General features: G+C 39.2%; 2 protein-coding genes across 8 annotated transcripts in view; both read left to right on the top strand.

The window, feature by feature from the left end:
• The window catches only part of AOPEP (aminopeptidase O (putative)), a 304,550-nt gene that overhangs the window by 142,591 nt on the left and 141,017 nt on the right, over window positions 1-20,942 (top strand). For all 7 annotated transcript variants that reach the window (XR_011855579.1, XM_072150843.1, XM_072150844.1 and 4 more), the window contains one exon: window positions 2,884-2,991. Coding sequence is in view for 6 of the 7 variants with exons in the window: in XM_072150843.1 (XP_072006944.1) it covers window positions 2,884-2,991 (108 nt within the window). In the remaining variant the exon portion in view is untranslated. The remainder of the gene's footprint in view (window positions 1-2,883; window positions 2,992-20,942) is intronic.
• On the top strand, window positions 13,054-14,944 carry LOC140118611 (posterior protein-like). The gene is made up of 2 exons (XM_072136736.1): window positions 13,054-14,464; window positions 14,925-14,944. Exons 1-2 carry the CDS (start codon window positions 13,054-13,056, stop codon window positions 14,942-14,944), a joined length of 1,431 nt encoding a protein of 476 aa, XP_071992837.1.

Here is a 20,942-nt window from a genome sequence, read left to right as displayed (position 1 = left end):
ATTTTTCAAAATGGCAAAAAAGGCCCATTTTCGACTTTGGGTGCTATTTTCCGTTACGGGGTTAAACGCATTGAAAAACTGTTATCATATTTTGATAGATCGGGCATTTTCGGACGCGTCGATACCTGATGTGTTTATGATTTTTACTGTTTATTTATATTTATGTCAGTTCTAGGGAAAGGGGGGTGATTTGAAATTTTAGGGTTTTTTTATTATAATTTTTTTTTTTTTAACTTTTTTTTATTTTTATTTATACTATTTTTCAGACTCCCTAGGGTACTTTAACCCTAGGTTGTCTGATCGATCCTATCATATACTGCCATACTACAGTATGGCAGTATATGGGGATTTTCTTCTTCATTCATTACAATGTGCTATCAGCACATTGTAATGAAGGGGTTAAAACGAAATAGCCTCGGGTCTTCGGAAGACCCGAGGCTACCATGGAGACGGATCGCCGCCCCCCGATGACGTCACGGGGAGCGGCGATCCCAGGTAAGATGGCGGCGCCCATGCGCCGCTATCTGATTGAGGCTGCCGGCAGCTTTGCCGGCAGCCCACGCTGTAAAAACACCCGCAATCGGTGCTAGCACCGATCGCGGATGTTACCGGTAAGCCTTTGCTGCAATATGCAGCAAAGACTTACCGGCTATGGATAGGGCTCAGCCGGTGAGCCCTCTCCATGCAGCGCGACGCGACTGCCGCCGTGAATACACGGCGGGCGGTCGCGAACCGGTTAATGAATATCTTTAAAAAATGGCTTTCTTTTTGCCACTCTTCCGTAAGGGCCAGATTTGTTCTGTGTATGACTAATTCTTGCACTATGGAGAGACTTTCCCACCTCAACTGTAGATCTCTACAATTTATCCAGAGTCATCATAGGCCTCTTGACTGCATCTCTGCATCAGTCAGCTCCTTGTCTGAGATGTAAATTTAGAGGGATGGCCGGGTCTTGGTAGATTTGCAGTCGTCTGATACTGCTTCCATTTTAATATGATCGCTTGCATACTGCTCCTTGGGATGTTTAATGTTTGTGAAATCTTTTAGTTAGGTCACTTATTTATCCTTTTATAGACACTCCCAGAATGCATGGGTTCTGAGAGGCGCAGGAAGTGATTTCAAGTTGTCCACACAACTTCCGGATATGGCACAATAAATCACAGCCCTGAGCTCAAGTAGCTGCCAACAGTTCTACTTTAATGTAAGCCCGGTCCGTAACGGAATTATATAGGGCAGCGATGGCAAACCTTTTAGGGGCCGAGTGCCAAAACTACAAGCTAAATTCACATATTTTTCACAAAGGGCCAAATGCCAATTTAAAGTAACAGGTTTCAAACTTATTAGCGCACTGAGGACTCCAGAGAAGGGGCTACAATGATAATCAAGCTATGTCCACACTTCCTTCATTCAGGTCTTGAGTCCTGAATCTCTATTCAGGACTCAAGACCTGAATGAAGGAAGTTTGGACAGAGCTTGATTATCATTGTAGCCCCTTCTCTGGAGTCCTCAGTGCGCAAATAAGTTTGAAACCTGTTACTTTAAATTGGCATTTGGCCCTTTGTGCTGAGTGATGGCCTGGGTGCCCAAAGAGAGGGCTCCGAGTGCCACCTCTGGCACCCATGCCATAGGTTCGCCACCACTGATATAGAACCAACCAGTAGCACATATGTGCGAGACTCAGACATGGGGAGCTGTGGATCAAGATAAAAGAGCAACACAGATTAGATTTTATATTTAATTGCCTTAATGGCACACTAGACAAAACAATATATACAGTAGAGAGATATACAGTTACACAGAGTACAAACTACAAGGTAGCACTACAAGTAAGTTCAGTAAGTTCGTTACCTTGTGTGTGGTGGGCCTAATGGAACCTTTCAGTCCACACCATTAGATCCTTCTCTGCTCTTGATGTTAAAATGGTTCCCAGACAAAGACTCTGGCCTTAAAGGTGGCTGATTATATCAGGTGTGGACACACCTCTGCCCACCCAACAGGAGGAGTCACGAGTCCCTCCTACCAGGTACTACGACTTGAGCCCTGGAGAAGCCAAAGCTTCTCAAGGGGAATTTGTAGGGTCATGGTACTGGTATCATTGGATCCGGTTGAATCCCTGGATCGCGTTGATACCAAACCTGACCCATTTGCTATGGTCCTATCCAGAGATATTGATATCTCTGTACCTAAGTGTGCTATAGCCCCAGATTTTGGACTATCTCCAAAAAATAACCAATCCAAACATGTATTTGTTCTTCTGGTGAGATGGACCTTAACTCCATAACTGTCCCTATTCAACCTAGTGGTTTATCACAGGTGGATTATATTTATCATCATCAGTCATTTAGGACAATATTGGATCTTTCAGAGATCCTTACTGAACTTCTGGAGTGAGTTTGCTGCATTGAAAGTAAAGGGGCTAAATAATATTGCACATCCCACTTTTCAGTTTATTAGTTTTTACAAAAGTTTAAAATAACTAAGAAATTTTGTTTCATTTTACAATTGTGTCCAACTTATTGTTGATTCATCACCAGAAAATTTTATATATTTATATTTGAAACATGAAATGTGGCAAAAAGGTAGAAAAGTGCCTATACTTTCGCAAGGCACTGTAATTAGGGATTTCAATGAAATTATTTAAGTACAAAACTATGCAGACCATATAGTGACCTTGTATTAGTGAATCTCTTGCATCAATAGGTGTGTCACATGGTGTATGCCACCACGACCACAGTACAGCAACTGCATTGAATAAGCAACAGATACAGAATGTCATATCATACCGTGTGTCAGCTAAAAACAATGCATTTGTGTTCAAACTACTATTCATTTCATTTGTAGCCATCTATTTCTGCTTAAAAGCTGTTTTCTTTTTATGTTTAGGGTTATTTTCTACTACGATATCTTGCAAATACTATAGGTGCTGACACTTACTTTAAATTTCTGAGAAGATTTGTGGAAAGATCTCATGGACAATTGATACTTTCACAGGTAAAATTTTAAATATAATACTAGTTCTTGTATATGTAGAAGAGAATGTAAATTGGTAGTCCTCCCCATACTTTGTCTAGTACACTCAGTCTTACAAGTGTCTAAGCTTCATCAGCACTGTACATAACGCTCTTTTACCATAATTTTGTCGTAGGCAGATTAATTAATCTCCCCATTGTATTTATAAATTCAGAAAATAAAAACTAATATGTTACAGCATAGATTTTTACATAGTAAATCATAAATAATACCTTTAAATGGACAGACTAAATGGCTCTACAGCCAAAAGCTTTAAAAGACCTTTGTGCTGCCAAAAACATGTTTAATCAAGATTATTACTGCTAATTTATTTTAACAATGATAAACCAGGAAAAGCATGTATTTGTTGTCCTAGGGATTGCCAAACAATACTTCCATTGACATGACTGTAATGTATTTTGTATACTGCTCTTCTGTGAACATGGTCTGAACATGCAGAATGACATGTATTCATGTTTTAATTATGTCAAAAATGTCTTTTGATCTCTAAATAAACACATCTCACTTATCAAATCTTTATTGTATGCCTGCACCTGGGTTTTCATCCATGTATTCCAGCCCGCTGTTACACATGGATAATTTTTTTTTTTATTTTAAAGATTTTTTTTTTGCATGGTCACAGTGAAGTAAGACAACGTGTCTTCACTGCACCATGACCGCCGTCAATGTGTATTGATATCCTGCCACAAATGGTGCTGCCGGATATCGTTCCCAATTACGTTCATGCAAATGAGTCCTAAGGCTTTTCTTTCAGTAGCGAAATGAACATAAGAAAACTCAGTCATACAGTGTGGGAAAATTTTGCTGACATACTATATGACCTGTGCTGGGGTTATGGTTCATGGAAGAGAAAGTGGTAAGCTCTGAACATTACCCTATTATTACCTAATATTGTTGCTTTTTACTGTAATCTTCATGTTCATTCTAAAAACAGACTGCTGGTAGTAATTACACTTTAGCTTTGTCATAAAAGATCTCCTGCAATCCTAAATATCGAAAACCATTGGAATTGTTTCTAAATGTTGCTGCATTTGAGAAGTGATGGCTGTGTGGTAAGCTAGGCAGCTGAAGGAACCGCTTGATATTGTATATTTATGACCAAAGTTAAAATTTTAAGAAAAGAGACCTCTGATGACATTCTGAGAGGGGAAACTATGTAAATTCTAAGTAGCTAAATAATAATAAATAAAATAATAAAAAAGGGAAAAACACAGAGATTCACAGTTGGCTTAATTCACAGCATTTGAACCACCTTAGAAACGTGAAACTAGAATATCTCTTAAATGCGGCAGACTAGATAATACATAGAAAAACGATGAACACTTGGTGGACACAGACACACACAAGGTCATGCCTATGTGTTTTAAATCACCTGTCCATGTTTTCACGTTATGCCATGATGAAGGAATTCTCCGAAATGCGTAAGCAATAACCTTGTGTGTGTCTGTGTACTCCACATGTTCATTGTTTTTCTATGGATTTTAAAAAGATTAAATAAATTTTCCATGGTTATCCTGGACTAGACCTAACGTGTACTTCTATGCTGTGGACTTGGAACTAAGTTCTCCGTGCTCCAACACGCCAGGCATTGTTGCATAGCCTTCACGTGAGCTGACTCTCCTTCCTTGTAGTATAGACCTGATAATCAACTTTGAAAACATAATTTTACAGAAATTTTCTGCAATAAAAGAATACAAAATGTATCATTTAAAAATATTCTTTTTGTCAGGAGCTCATCCTAGCTGTTAGAACTGTGTAATAGTTTTGGGCAGGCAATTTTACTCCCTTCTGCCATTGGATTAGTTACTTCTTTTACTGCTATTCAGCAGCCTTTCCCCTGTTATCAGCTTCTGTCAGTGATGCCTCAGATGGCCATTGCTAAGCACTTCCCATCCACACTGGGCTGAATGTGAGAATGTATATGTGAGACAGTCCCCCTCTCTCCCTGCTCTGCTCTCAGCTGTTTACCTCATGGCTGCTACCAGCATTCATGCACTGCCAGGAGCCCTAACTAATGTGATAGTAACACACCTGGACTTCTCTCCCTGTACACCCTCCGCTTTCCCTACAACACCATATAAACAAATACACTGTCCCCCCCCCCCCCCCCCCACCACCACCACTTTACCTCATGGCAGCAGGTAATGGCAGACAGGAGAGAGAGCAGTGATATGTGCACTGTGCATGATGTTACAGAGGCAGGTTAACCCCCTCCATCTTGCTGTTTGTAGTTCTTTTCAGTGCTGGAAACCATGGTTGCTATGGGCCAAAAGAGGAACTAAATGGGGACCAAATGTGGAGGTAAAATACTTTGAGGAACAATTCCCTGGGACACCTGGAGCAGAATTATGTTTTTGTTTTTTTGTTTTGCTCAGAATGACGGTTACCCTTTAAATTTAGGCATATTTGAGAGCTTTGTGCTGGTGGTCCTTTTTTATTATGTTATGTGCCCTTTTAGCTTGGACTATTTTATCACTGTACAGTTTTATAATTAGATATTTTATTTACTGTACAAGAAAAAGCTTGCTATGGACTTACAAAGTTCAAGTTCAGTGTAGTTAGTTTTAAGTATTGCTTGGGAAAAATTAAGTATAAAAAATGTGATTTAACCAAAAATTTCTATTTTTGTTTCAACATTATTCACTTGTTATGTTGCCAAGGGGTTAACAATAATGCCAGGTCCAAATGTTTCTGTTTATAGTATTTGGCAAGGAAAGTAAGAGACTCAAAATTTTTGCCTTGGCTTTGAAAGAAAGTCTTGGGACACGTGATTACCTGGCAAGACTGTTCATTTTCCAACATTTAAAATAGTTTAAAAAAAAAAAACTTTGTGAGAATAGATGTGAAAATCTAGCTAGTGTGCAGATCAGCTACTTCTTTCTCCAGCTTTTCCCTGGCTTTGCATTTTATTGTAAAGGCAGGGCAAGGGCTTTGAGTTAAATAAGTTGGCAAGAAAAATCCTGATATTTTAAGACACTCAGTCTCTCAAGTCCCCTACACCTTGTTAAAACATCTTACTGCATAAAACCAGATCCCTTGATACAGATGACAGCCCTATTATGGAATTTTATATTTTAACAAATCTAGTTAAATTAGCAATGTCTGGACAAACATAATCTTGCTAGTTGAATGCAGTTTTAATCACTCTCAAAGGTGTCTCATTTGGCTTTTGGATGTGGTTTAACATTATCACTATTGTATATAATCATAAACAGGTACGTTTTTTTAAAATTCTTTACAAAAGTATTATTGAAGCCAAATGCAGAGATGTAACTTAAAACTGCTTTGCCCCATGCCCCCAACTATCATGCATTATTTACAGTAATGGTCTCTTAATATAGGACCTGTCACTTGTGCCCCCTCTTTTTCCTAGCCAAAAAGCTTATTTGATTGCTAAGGGGGAAATGTACAAAAACATTGAGGCATTCATTGTTACATTGGTAAACTTTCCCAGGAAATCAATATATGTGTGCAAAGCTTTCCTGAGTAGGTGCTATAAAGTTTAAAGACGTCCCTCTTCTCCTTGCAGCAGGGACACAATATACTACCTACTCTTATTTCTATCTTATAGCTGATTACGGAATGTGATCAAAAGACTTGAAAAGTAAATTTAGTTAAATTCTGTTTGCCATTTAGAAAACTATTGTAAACAATCAGTGTCCATTTTAGGACATTGTCAGAAGTCAGAGTCATCTAATGGCATATTTGATACCTAACACTGACACCTGAGGCCGACACCTACTGCCTACTTAGCAAACATGCTCAAATGATGTCTTCAAACCTTCACAGCTTCCCCTTGCTGTCTTCCTCATTGGCTGTCGCAGTGTGTAAATCGATACAATGTATCCTTTACACAAGACTCTGAGCCTGATATATGAGGTTTGAAGATTCTCAAATATCATTCTCACATATCATTTGAACATGTTTGTTAGGCAGGAAGTATATACAGTGTTATGTGTATATACCTGACCTGGAGCTGTGAGGTTTGAAGACTGTCACATATTGGCTTCACATATCATTTGAGCATGTTTGCTAGGCAGGCAGTAGGTGTCAGCCTCCGCCTCAGGTGTCAGCCTCCGCCTCAGGTGTCAGCCTCCGCCTCAGGTGTCAGCCTCCGCCTCAGGTGTCAGCCTCCGCCTCAGGTGTCAGCCTCCGCCTCGGTTTTCAGCCTCCGCCTCGGGTGTCAGTTTTAGGTATCAAATATTCCATTATATGATCTATGACTGACTTCTGACCATGTCCTAAAATGGACACTGTACAGGCCATATTGTATAAATAACCAATGCAAAAAGGAAATCCTAGAATTAATTTTGACTGCCTATGAAGCCAACATATTTGTGACTGTTACTTTTTTATGACATTTTTCATTATGTACCACCAGGATACATTAAGTGATGCACTTTCTCCCTTCCCTATTACACACACAGACATTTAAGGGAAACAAAGTATCATGTCAGTACATTTTTAGATTGTGGAACAACCTAAATCGGTATGATAAAGAACAAGTGAATTTGATGCAGATGTTACTGAAATTAGGATTCAAACCATTACCATAGCAACGAAAGACGGCAGATCTAACCACAGCTAACCACAGGCCACTTATGTACATAACAGATACCAGAGGATGGGTGGATGGGGGGCTGTGCTTTGGATAGAGGGGCGGTTATAATATTTTATTGGAAAGGATTTCAATTTGCTGCGCATTTTTGAAAATTGCTAAAAAACACATTTTTTTTAAAATACTTTATATACCATATAGTGTAACTTACCGAATGATTTAAAACTAGAAACTATTCCTTGGCATTTCTAGTCATATTGTGTAGTATTTACATCTACTTTGAAAAGATGCATTATTGGGGAGTGGTTCTATACTAAACTTCAGTTGTATGGATGGAAAATAGACTCTTCCCACTCTGAATACACATTTTGTTTTAAGTGGTAGTTTGGGTTTTCTGAGCTGCAGGTGCAAAGGAAATGACTTCAGATGTAATACATTAATCAATTGCATTTATTTTTTTTCATTTAAATTGTATGGCATGTTTCTAATTTTAGGTTGTGCTTGCTTGGTATAAATTCTACTCTGGGGCCACAAACGGACGGGGGCTTTAAAAGCACACATGTTCCATTTTCTGCCCTTTTCAATAGTTTCTTTGTTGCTTCTTATTCAGGTTCATAATAAGCAGAATTAAACTGATTATATGTGAAATACAAATATGTGTCAATGGTTTATTTCAGTAGTGAACCCAGTTTATGTTTTTGTAGTGATTGTGAAAAATAATGGAACCCATGGGAGGATTTAACCTGGTTATAGGCTTCCATACAATTTCAGCTGCTATTCATAAATATTACCTTTTTATGTTTTTAAAATGAAAAATAATCATAATTCCCACCTAAGGAAAACAACTGCAGAAGCATTTTTTGTATATTGCTACATTTTTTTTTTTTTTTTTTTTTTTTTTGGATATTTAACCCCTAGAGTACCACTACATTTACACTATTCAGATGTATGCACATAAAACTTTTATTGTTGATTTTAAATAAGTGTTTAGTGCTTGAAACTAAACTACGTAACCACCATCCATACATTAACGTAGTAGCCAAAATTGTGGAAACACTTTGAGTTTTGAAAATTTTTGACATTTGCTGAACTGTGACTCCTTTTATTTATTTAATCCTGTCACTTGTGTTATTAATAAACATTCTATGAAAGCTCGTTTACATTGTTGCCAATAGTTATGCAGCTCTACTGCTTTTTTTTCTAAACTAGTGACTTGTATCCAATTAACATCAAAAGGTTAGAATCAATTGTTTTTGTTTGCAAACTTATTATGTTCTCTCTGTGTTTGAGTGGGTTTCCTCCGATTTCCTCCTACATTCCAAAACACCGGTAGGTTGATTAGATGGTAAGCGCTATTGGGGACAGGGACTGATTTGGCAAGCTCTGTGCAGCGCTGCAGAATCTGTGTGCGTTATATAAATAAAGGAATTATTATTATTACAACACCAACTGAGAGGGGGGGGGGAGTAGGATTTGCCTATACTACACCAGATTAACCATCCAGAATCAGACAAACTGATATATATATTTTTAGCAAATTCTGAATGTGGTTCCCACTTTATAAACCAACAGAATAATGCTCCTATTGTACTTCTCACCCTTTTCTTTCCAAAGTTATGGTATTTTCTGTTCTGAAAGTGTTTGACAACCCCTTCCTGTATCTGCCCTGAAGCTGAGTCCAATTATTCTGTCCAGATCCCATAATACCTTGTTTTCTCTCATTCGGTAATATAGCAGAAAATATATGGTGGTGTATATGGTGGTGACTGGCCTGGCAGCTTTCATCACATGGTGGAGCATGGAACAGGTAATAAATAGTAGAAATCAGAAGTAAAGCAGTTACTTGAAGTGTATATTCTGTGCTTTTTAAGCATTTAGGGTCAATAGCTTCTTTGCACAGTGCCGATAATGGAGAGTACAAGGTGGGGGAGGGGTGCAGCATGTGGTGAACAGAGAGAAAGTTCTGTAGAATCACAGACTAGGATGGAGGGACTGATAGGGAACAGGGGAGATCTTGTACCTCTCTATTCTGTGTAGGAGACATATGTATCCACAGCACTGAACTGTGCTACACACACAGAGCACAGCCACAAGACCTCCCCATCATTCCTCCTCTGTGAGCAGGGAGCAGCAGTTCCTCCCCTTTTACTCTATCTTGTTTACAAATGTATAGCAAAGCCAGGAGTCCCCATTGTCCTTTCGACAAAAGAGAACAGTGGAGAAGAGAAATGGAGTATAATATACTATAACAAGAAGTGCACACAAATGGAATAAAAAGGCAATGAAAAATCACTTTATTCCGAATAATCAGAGAATACATACGTGAGACATCTACAGTCACTACTCCCAAATCACCACCCTCCGCCAACACAAATCATCTGGGCCAAGTTCAGGGCCGGTTCTAGACAAAGTGGGGTCCTGGGCAAAACTAAAAGTGAGGCCCCAAAATAAAACATCTTATGACCAGTCAGTAAGAGGCTCCCTATAGTATGGTAAAACAATCTGTAATACAGGAGAACTTTATAGAAGATAGATGGATGATAGGGAGATTTATGGGCAGCACGGTGGCTCAGTGGTTAACACTACAGCCTAGCAGTGCTGGTCAACATCTGCAAAGAGTTTGTATGTTCTTTCGGTGTTTGTGTGGGTTTCCTCTGGGTCCTCCGGTTTCCTCCCACGCTCCAAAAACCTACTAGTAGGTTGAATAGATTGTGAGCCCCACTGAGGACAAGGACTGATATGGCAAGCACAGTGCAGCGCTGCATGTGCATTATATAAATAAAGGATAAATTATGATAGAATGATAAACAAGGGGTATTAACCATTTCACTGCCAGACATTTCAGTATATTTTGTCGCTTTATTGGCCAGAGCAATTCTTACAAATTTGCAGTTTACAAGTAAAATCGAAATTACATAAAAATGAATTAAAGTAACCAGCAGCAAACTTGCTCCATTTTCAAAATTGCATTAAAGAGTTTATAGACATAGGCGTCTTAAAGCAATTTTGATTCAAACTGAAACATTTTATAAAAATACTTAAAATTTGACTTTGATGGGCAAAAATGTGCTCCAAACAGAAAATATTTACCTTCACATCTCCAAAATCTAATAAATGAACATGTGTAGAGTTCATAAATGCCTCATTTTGACATGTTCACTTAAATAAATCAACATAATATCACTAAAACTAAAATAACTAAATATCTGCTTTTCAGCTAGAAATTTTAAGACCGTCACAACCTGCAAAATATATCAGTAAAACAGATTAAAAAGTAATGGCACCCGTAAAACCTATGTAATTTTGAAAGCAGACAACCAGGCGATGCATTTGGCAATTAACATTTGACCACCCTCATGTAACTTTGTGACAAACACAAATTATTAAACAAAAAGTGCCTTGATAACATACGTTTTTACATAAAACTCACATCTAAGTAGTGGTTTATGCACAAATATAAATTTAAAAATAACACAAAGTGAGCAGAGTTATATGTATCACAATACACAACATCAAGAATTTACACTCCCAAAAATGCTAAAACAAAAACCGTGACATATTTGGTTGCTATCCACAAATGTGTTTAAAAATATATCACACACAAAATAAAAAGCTCCTTGTCAAAATCAATTTTTTTCAGAAATCTCCATGTAAACAAGATTTTTTTCATACACACTACCACCTTCATGCAACTTTGCAGCAAACTGCAATAAATGCAAAAATGGCATGAAAATTCAAAATGTCCTCTAAAATATGTACAAATCCAGAATATTTATATGAAGAAAACACACTTCATACTTTACTAAAACAGCAAGATGTGAGGAGATCATTCCTACCCCACTACCTACTGCACTAAGCTTCACACAGATCTATCATTGTACACTCCCTTACACAATAGTAACCCAAATACATAACTATATATCCATAAACTAAGATAATGAGATAACAAAAGTCACGTTTAGATGTGCGCTATTGTATTAGCTGCGCAATAACAGAACCCTTCATGCTTCATAAGAATTTGAGTGAGAACGTGATAACATAGGTGTAAATAATGTAGGAATGGTGTGAAATAAAAATGTTATTCTGGAATGTGTGTGTTTTTGGTGGTATGCCTTATCAAATTGTAGTAACATATAATGTGAATATTTCCATTATCTGTGAGGTGCTGTAGCCTGAAGGCTAATAATCTGGAGGGGGTAAACTTCAGAGGGCTATATCTCTGGCTCTGTGACTTATAGAACCTCACTTCTTTTTTTCCTATGACAGAAGAGAGTCTCCTCTTTTATAAGAATCTAAATTTGTGTTTCTAAGTGTCAGGAAAATGAAGATATTAACTATTAAAATGCCGTCGGGAGTGATTTTTATATATAAAAATCACACCTGATATTCTCACTTTAGACCTGAATAACTCTGAATCCATGGCACCTAGAAACACAATTTTACATACATTTGAAAGAAGAGATTCTTTCAGGGGGCTTTGGGCAAATGCCCACTTTGCCTACCCATCGCGCCGGCCATGGTCAAGTTATGCCACAACCCCTATGTTGGAAATATGACATGATGTGGCTTGAGAAAGTTTAAGGGTCTTTGTGGACAGAGGAAGAACTAAGCCATAAATGCCTACATTGCCCCTAATAAAGATTGCAGAGACAGCTGCATGTGATTACAATGGACTGTGCTTACACCTGGAGGCCATCGCCCCCTGGAGATTCTACCAGATCCTATGGGAAACAAAGACTCAAGTTACTTGTCGTGCAAGGTTGTGGGATAAGAATGTATTGATTCTACATCATCATTGGATTGGCCAAGACAGTGGTGGAGGTGGGATGATGGGCAATGTGTGTGAGCTATGTGTGTGTGTGTATATAAGATGGCATACAGATCTTTAGTTAGAGCACTTCCTTCCCCACCATCTCTCTGTCCCTTAGTTAGTTTACCCTCTATGTGTATTCCCCTGTATTGTACCCTTAATAAATCCCCTATAAAGATCCATTGAATATTGTTGTTAATTTAATATTAACTGGCACCCCAAAACCAAGCAGATTTTACATTTGGCACCCCAGTCTGGACCTGTAATTTAAATTCTACAGAGAATCCACGTCAACATATCTGCGCTACTTCAATCTGTGAACGGAATTTGGATCTTTGGTACAGAGGAAATCCTGGTAAGTAACAAGTTTTCATATTACATTACTATCTTTGATAAGCCAGGTTGGTTTATGTGAATGTATAGGAAGTCGCTTGTTGAGATTGTAGGTTAACGTTAAGTGTGAGCAATTGTGTTTTAGTGTACAGAGGTAAAGAAAAAGTTTGTTCCTGGGTATAGCTGTACATTTTCCTAGAGTGAATGAGTATAAAGGCTTAAACAGTGTGTAAAGTAGCCTTTAGGAAAGTTAGTATAGTAGGTAAACTGTGTTTGTTTAGTTTGTCATTTGTGTGTTTGTCAGTGTATTGTGGTAACAGAGATGGAACTAGTTCAAAAGTTTGTGAAAAAATATTCCTCTGCTCGCTACCAGTCATGTGCAGATGGTTCACTAGAGGAGCAATATAAGGAGCTGATGATGCAATGTAAGGCCCATAATGAGAAGTTAGATAGGAAAGTGCTCAGTAAGAGAGGGAAGAAAGAAAGGTTGGGCAATGAAATTATGATGTTAATTAAGATGAAAGAATTGGCTGAGGTAAAGGAAGTAAATTGGTCCATACAAAGGCTCCAATGTAAGGAAAGTATAGACAGAATCAGTGACTCTGTGATTGAAATTTCTGCTAAAACAACTAGTGAGATGGATAATCTACAAGCAAAGGTGGATGAGCTGTCTATAAGAAATCATGAGTTGGATAAGCAGCTACATGAGTGTAGATTGAGTTCTGTATCTACTGAAACTCATATACAGTCCTTAGAAAGGGAGATACATCAGAAGGACGTGTTAATTACCTCACTAAAGAGTCAGTTGTCTGAAGCAATGGCCCAACTGTGTAAACAAGGAGAACAGATCCGGTCCCTCCAAGTACAGAACCAGACGTGCCATAAAGCAGCAGATGTCTGCATTGTCACACCCGGGGGTTGGAGTGGTGAACACAATCTAATACCTGCAGATAAGTCTCCAACACTCACCATCCAGGATAGACTACATCTGTGTCAGGTCATTGGAGAATGGGATACAAATGAATCACCAATAATTGTATCCAATAAATTTGAAGCTGTGGTGAAGCAATACAACTTATGTAATAAGGATGCCTGGTCTCTGCTCCAAGCATGGCTTCCTGGGCCTCTGGTCGCACAGTTGTCATCTACACACATGGGAGATGATGATAGTGGTGCAGACTTAAGAAGGAAGGAACTGCAGTGTATCATGGGAGGGAGAGACATAATGGGTGAGAATACCCTGAGGAAACATAGGTTCAGGACAGGTGATGACCCCCTTATGTTCTGTAACAAGTACCTGACCTTATTTAGGAGTGTTTACAACTGCCCCGATATGTCTCAGGATGACTCTGATTTCCTCTATTCAATGGCAAATCAGTGTAATGTGGATTACACCACAAAAATTGCCCTGAAGAACGCCACATCCCTAGAGAACTTTATTAATATACTCAGGGACTGGTGTCAGGAGTCTAACAATAGGGGTGAACCATCAGGATATCTGTCTACAGAGTACAGAGCTAGGAGGACAAGATATGTCCGGTATTGCTATGGATGTGGGAGGCCAGGACATATTAAACGTTTCTGTAATGTAAATAATGCAAACCATGAGACACATTATAATTCATTGCATACAGAAATTGATGCCATTGAGCCTGAGACCAACCAGAACACAGTGATCACAGAGACATGTGAGGAGGTCATGACTTCTCCTGGGACTAGCCATACTGAGACATGTAAGGAGAACACATCACATGCAAATAAGAGCCCCAATATACACAGGGATAAGAAAGAACAGCCTCCCCCTCATGGCAGGGAGCACAAGGAGGGTGCTAATGTCCCAGGGTACAATCCATGGGCAGGGCTGCCATTCTGGCTATTCTGGAGCTGGTCACAGATCGCCCTCCCCCTGCTAATAAACTCTGCACAGTACAGCAGCAGCATGGCTTATTAATGTGTGGATATACCAATACACATTGTGAATGAATAGACTTGGAATTGTGTTGATGGTATGAATTGCAAGGTTTCTAACAATGTTTTCTTTCTCTTGTAGACTGGATTTCTTTTGTCACATGACTCCAGGACAAAAAAATTAACACTTTGTTTTGTTTCTACAGGCTCCATTCTTTGATCTTGTGTTTTACATATCTGTTTTGAGTATTGTTTGTGTGATAACTCATTATGTTTTTGTTTTAGGCAACAAGGTGGTTGGCTGAAGAAACAAAATATTAATATTGACATTTTTGTTTACAGGTCATTAAAAAGTAGTATGTGAAAGATATTGTTTGTATAAAGTTCGATGTCTTTACAAATAAAACCACGTGGTGTAATGAGCTCAAAATTTATGAGGGTAAATTGTTTGCAAACAATTAAAAATATGAAGTAACATCCCATTGTGATGTGTAGGTCCTGTGTGTAATGTATTTGTTGTTTTTTGTGCTATGTCTGTTCTTTATCTTGTCCCATAGATGACCTTACGTAATCATTGACAGAAGAAGGATTGGAAACTGCCTGCTGTCCCACCCTAAGATGTGTAGAAGCTGAATTAGCTCTCATTGTTTTATGTTGTCTGTTTTGTGTTCTGTTAAATGTAGTATGTAAACTGTGTCAATACACATTTTTTGTTTTTGTTCCTGATGCTCAGGAATGTTGGATTTGTTGGATTTTTTTTTTTCCCCATTTTTTTTTAAATTGAGCATTTTTTTTTCTTGATTCAAGTATTATTATTTTTTTTTTTATACAGTGTTTGGTACCATTTTGTGGTACCAAAGGGGCATGGTTTTAGAGAGTAATGCAGTACCAAAGGGGCAGACTATAGTGAATTCACATAAATATTTAATTTTTTTTTATTTAAGGTTTTTTTCTCTGATACATTTGTCTCACTGGCAACTTAATTTTAAGTTTCTCAAACAAACTGCACGCTCCTTTATACCAGTAAAGCATCTAAATGAAGAACATAGGGTATTAAAAGCAGCATTCAGTTTGAATTTTTTTTTAATCCATCAATAAGCAAATGCCCTAGCTATATATATAAAACTTAACATTTAATTATGTAGTTATTAAAAACTTAATCTCAGCACTGAAAAAATGACAAACAGACATGTAATAGTTGTCACACCAGGTCGGGGACAATAACCAATATGCAGGGCTAGTTACCCTGTACAAATAAACCACTAAGTTTAAGGGCAAAAGTACACCTCAGTTGTGTATTTACACAGATGGGAAAAATGATGCAAAAATCAAAGTTATTGATAAAGAAAAGGTGTCATCTCACCAGTCTTCATTACAGGTGCAGCAGTCACCAAATAAGCTCTCACCTGTCTTCATCCAGGGTGCGGGAGTAGGGAATTATGCTGCGGTGCTCACCTACAAATCCCTACTTATAACGTAACCCTGAACCCATGGATTAGCTCCCAGCCCTTACAAGGGCGGTCCCAATCTGTCCCTTGGTGTAACTATTATGCCCTAAAAACTAAGTGATATAAACAATTCGTATCCCTACGCGTTTCATGTACCGGTAGAGGTACAATCCTCAGGGGAATAAAGTGCAAATGTAGAATTGTAAAAAATTCGCTCAAAAAGAGATAGGGAACATCGGTTCCATAACATAGTACAGGACAAGCAGTGGCTTATCCTTCCTCTGTGAGCGTGGACCCAGACATTAGGACGGGTCTTAATCTATGTGTGTGTCTTCAAGGTTGCGTAAAACATATAGTAATTAATGGCTCAGTATACGGTTACTATATTGTATAATGCACAAGTAAGATTACCAATATAAGAGGTTAGATGGACACCTACTCTAAAGGTTGATTAGTGGAATGACTTATAATTTTTTTTGCTATGTGTTTTATGCACTTGATATACTTTTGGTTAATTTATAAGTCAGGACGATGGGATACATATATAAGGTGTGATATGAACATTTCTATGGAGTATAAATATAAACTTACAGAATTAGATTTGGTAATGGGAAAAAGCTAAATGAAAGTTTATGTTTAAACTAAACATATTTGAAGTCAAGTAAATCTGGAAACCCTTAGATAAACCACCCTGCAAACTTCTACTTGAAATCAATCCTTTGATTTACTATTGGTAATGTTTTATAGTTCTGTTTGGGTTTCCTTTTATGTAATTTCATATCTATAGCTTATGTTGATATCTAAGATGTTATTGCCAGCTTGCATTCTATATGACGTGGGATTTATATTTGCATATTGTAAATATGATAGTTACTAGCATACATGGAGATCTATATTTGTTGGATAATTGGTATAGATGGAAAAATGTCATTCAAGAAATGGATATGAGAATGAATGTGAGTGAATGGCGTGATGACCATTGGTGCCCTATCCCTTACCCATACAACCTTCAACTACTTTGTCTTGAGGAAAAGCCAGAAGAAGAAAGATCATTTCCACACCCAAAGAAGATAATGGTGGAGAAATGGATTTTATTTCTGTTCTAAATATGGTCTAATGGTGTGTGGGCCTTTCAGGCCCAAAGGGGCATAATGTTGGAAATATGACATGATGTGGCTTGAGACAGTTTAAGGGTCTTTGTGGACAGAGGAAGAACTAAGCCATAAATGCCTACATTGCCCCTAATAAAGATTGCAGAGACAGCTGCATGTGATAACAATGGACTGTGCTATTACACCTGGAGGCTGGGGCTATCCTGACCACACTGAGGACAGCTGCTTGTCATTGCCCCCTGGAGATTCTATCAGATCCTGTGGGAAACAAAGACTCAAGTTACTTGTCCTGCAAGGTTGTATGATAAGAATGTATTGACTCTACCTCATCATTGGATTGGCCAAGACAGTGGTGGAGGTGGGATGATGGGCAATGTGTGTGAGCTATGTGTGTGTGTATATAAGATGGTATATAGATCTTTAGTGAGAGCACTTCCTTCCCCACCATCTCTCTGCCCCTTAGTTAGTTTACCCTCTATGTGTATTCCCCTGTATTGTACCCTTAATAAATCCCCTATAAAGATCCATTGAATATTGTTGTTAATTTAATATTAACTGGCACCCCAAAACCAAGCAGATTTTACACCCTACCAGCCCTAAATAACAGATAAACTACAATATAAAGAGTCATAAATAACCTATTGTATCCACACAGCGTGAACCCTAGATTTATGATTCATTTTGAACCATAGCAGCTCTGGTGTCTACATTTGGGAGGCCACATCGAGTCCACCCATAGGTGGGATGTGTTCACACGGTATGCCTCAGTAAGCAGTTTCATTATTAGTATTTACAACATAAACTGAATGATTACAAAGCAGGAATAGATGACAATAACACTTGAGACAAAAATGCATGTGCTCATATTTCAGATTAACAAAACTCTTCACTAGAAAGAAATGCTATACGTTTAATGCTGAAAAAAAGCTTTATGCACTGCGTTCTGCAGCATTTAGAAGCTCCATTTTGTGTTGGTTTGGTCCAAAAGTCAAAAAGGTGAATTAAACTCCTTAAGAAGATTTCTCTTGCAAGTAAGTATTCTAGGATGGGAAAGGGAAAACTAGGCCTCCAGTGTTACCTGAAAGAAGGCAGGTATTTATAGATATTTAAGTCTTTCGGAAGGAAACACAAAAACTGTTGAGTACACAACTTCTTGGTGTGTGGTCCAAGGAATGAAGGGCGGATAACTTCCACAAAAATAGCCCTTAAGCAAGGAAGATCTAAAATTGGAAATTGTTATGTTTTTCCTTTTGTTGTCCATCTGTGATAACATACGGTCATTTTCTTTCTTGTGCCTACTACAAAACTACTAGCTTTTATGTTTGTTGTAAATGATAAAAGGTATCAAATATATTACAATTGAAATTAACATGGGGGTTGTGGCTTGACTGTGGAGCTAACGGTTCCCCCACATTACCTGGCATGTGATACCAGAGGAGAAGAAGCAAGCTCCGCATGATCCAGTGCTGCCTCGTAGAGAAACAGGAGTACTGGGCTGGAGAGAATTCTTCAGCTGTCAAGTCTCGATGTCTTTGTCCACTCTCCCAACATGGAACCCATTTCTCCCATGCCGTCAACATCAAATACATGTGCAAGCACCTCCAAGATTTCAACAGCACTTGTCTCCTTCAAACTGCAGCTTTATACCTGGGTCTAATGGACCCTCCTATCAGTGTTAGAGGTCGTAACACTGTAGGGCAGTGGTGGCGAACCTTTTAGAGACCAAGTGCCCAAACTGGAAACCAAAGTTCATGTAATAATACCAGAGTGCCAACATGGCTATTTAGCCTAAAATTACTGACAATACCGCTCTATAAGGGATACTACCCCCATACAGTGAGGAACACTACCCCCATACAGTGAGGAACACTACCCCCATACAGTGAGGAACACTACCCCCATACAGTGAGGAACACTACCCCCATACAGTAAGGAATACTACCGCCATGCAGTGAGGGACACTACCGCCATGCAGTGAGGGACACTACCGCCATGCAGTGAGGGACACTACCGCCATGCAGTGAGGGACACTACCGCCATGCAGTGAGGGACACTACCGCCATGCAGTGAGGGACACTACCGCCATGCAGTGAGGGACACTACTCCCATACAGTGAGTGCCATAGGTTCGCCACCACTGCTCTGTACATTACTGTACTGTACATTAACCCTAGATGGTCCGACCGTTCCTACCATGTACTGCAATGCTACTGTATTGCAGTATATGGCGTTTTTGCACATGATTTATTACAATGTGCCACTGGCTCATTGTAAGGAATCTGCATAAACCATGCAGCCTTGGGTTTGATGAAGACCCGTGGCTGTCATGACACCAATTGCCTCCCCCGATGACGATCAGTAGAAACATGGCGGCGCCAATGCAGTGCCTTGTTTTAAGTGCCGCTGGCGATTTTGCCAGTCCTGAGTCCTTCCAGCTCAGGAGTGCCCTATCAAGGGGTCAGCAGCTGCAAAAGAGCATAAACCTGAGTGAGAGTTTTAGGGAGGTCTGGAGTACCTAACAAGATTTTAAGCTTAGAAAACTCCACCATCAGGCAAGTGAAACCAAACCAAAAGAAGGCCATGGCTGGAATTTTTCACCTAGCTGGTCAAGAGAGAGCAGTTCAGAAGTGGAGGACAAGACCTGGCCCTGAAATTTGACCCCCTGCAGTCCATGGATTAAGCCACAAGGGAATTTGAGGGGACAGAGGCGGAAAGTCAGAGCTGCCCGCTAAGTATTGGGCGGACAAAGGATCGGCAAGAGCTGTGGCCGCATTACCCTAATCCACATCAATCGACCAGTGTGCATATACCAGCTGTGAAGCTAGGTAATAGGTACAGATCAGGGGCTGCCCACCCACCCTGGGATTTAGGTGCCTGCAGCAAAGCTAAGCTGAAGTGTAGTGTGCTTCCTTGCCAATATAAGGATCTAAGAATTCTATCTACACATTAAAACAAGCTCTTGGGGAGTAAAACTGGGCAGGTATGGAACAGGTACAGGAATTTTATAAGAAATATCATGTTAAAGATATTAATATGCCCATGTAGCGAAAGAGACGAGATTTGGTAGCGGAGACCACAGGTTCTATATTTAACTCATGGTATGCTTGTATCTTACGAGAGACCTGAACTCCCAGGTATTTAAAGTGTAACACCACCGGGACAGGGACCGGAGGGGAAAACTGACTTGTCCCAATTGACCTGAAGACTGGAAAACAAACCAAAGTAGTCTATTAGTGATAGTAAGGACACCAGCATTTCGTCTGCATATAGGGACACTTTTTAGGTAATGTACCCACACACTATGCCTTTAATACAATCCACGTGGAAAATGGCCATGGTTCAATGATCAAAGCAAAAAGGAGCAGGGATAGCGGGCACCCCTGTCTGAACCCCCTAGCCAATGAAAAGGAGTCAGAGATGTTGAGCCACCTCTGCTGTGAAAAAAGGAGTGAATGTTTCCGCCGGAAGTAAATTTTTCAGCCAGCTTTCTGACGATTTCGGTAGCCCCACAATACGGATATTGCTCCGCCAAAGCCAGTTTTCAAAGTCATCGGCTCCGTCCGGACATCTGTCGTTGAAGATCCCTAATCTGGGCAGACATTGGCATGTGAACATCCTCCGCAGACCTGTGCTCAGTCTCCGTAATTCTCTCTTCGGCTGTGTGAACGTTGTGATGGAGTATGACAAAGTCTTGTCGGAGCTTGTCCACTTTGGCAACCTTTTTGGATTGGCATGAACTAATCG

The sequence above is a fragment of the Engystomops pustulosus genome, chromosome 1 (assembly GCF_040894005.1).
Source record: "Engystomops pustulosus chromosome 1, aEngPut4.maternal, whole genome shotgun sequence".
NCBI lineage: Eukaryota > Metazoa > Chordata > Amphibia > Anura > Leptodactylidae > Engystomops > Engystomops pustulosus.
This window is presented reverse-complemented; position numbering and strand designations above follow the sequence as displayed.

What these genes read in the sequence shown, in the direction of transcription:
- LOC140118611 (XM_072136736.1), top strand. Translation starts at nt 13,054, where the DNA reads ATGGAACTAGTTCAAAAGTTTGTGAAAAAATATTCCTCTGCTCGCTAC. An exon ending in GACTAGCCATACTGAGACAT is followed by an intron (nt 14,465 to 14,924) that starts GTAAGGAGAACA and finishes TTTTTGTTTTAG; the next exon opens with GCAACAAGGTGGTTGGCTGA.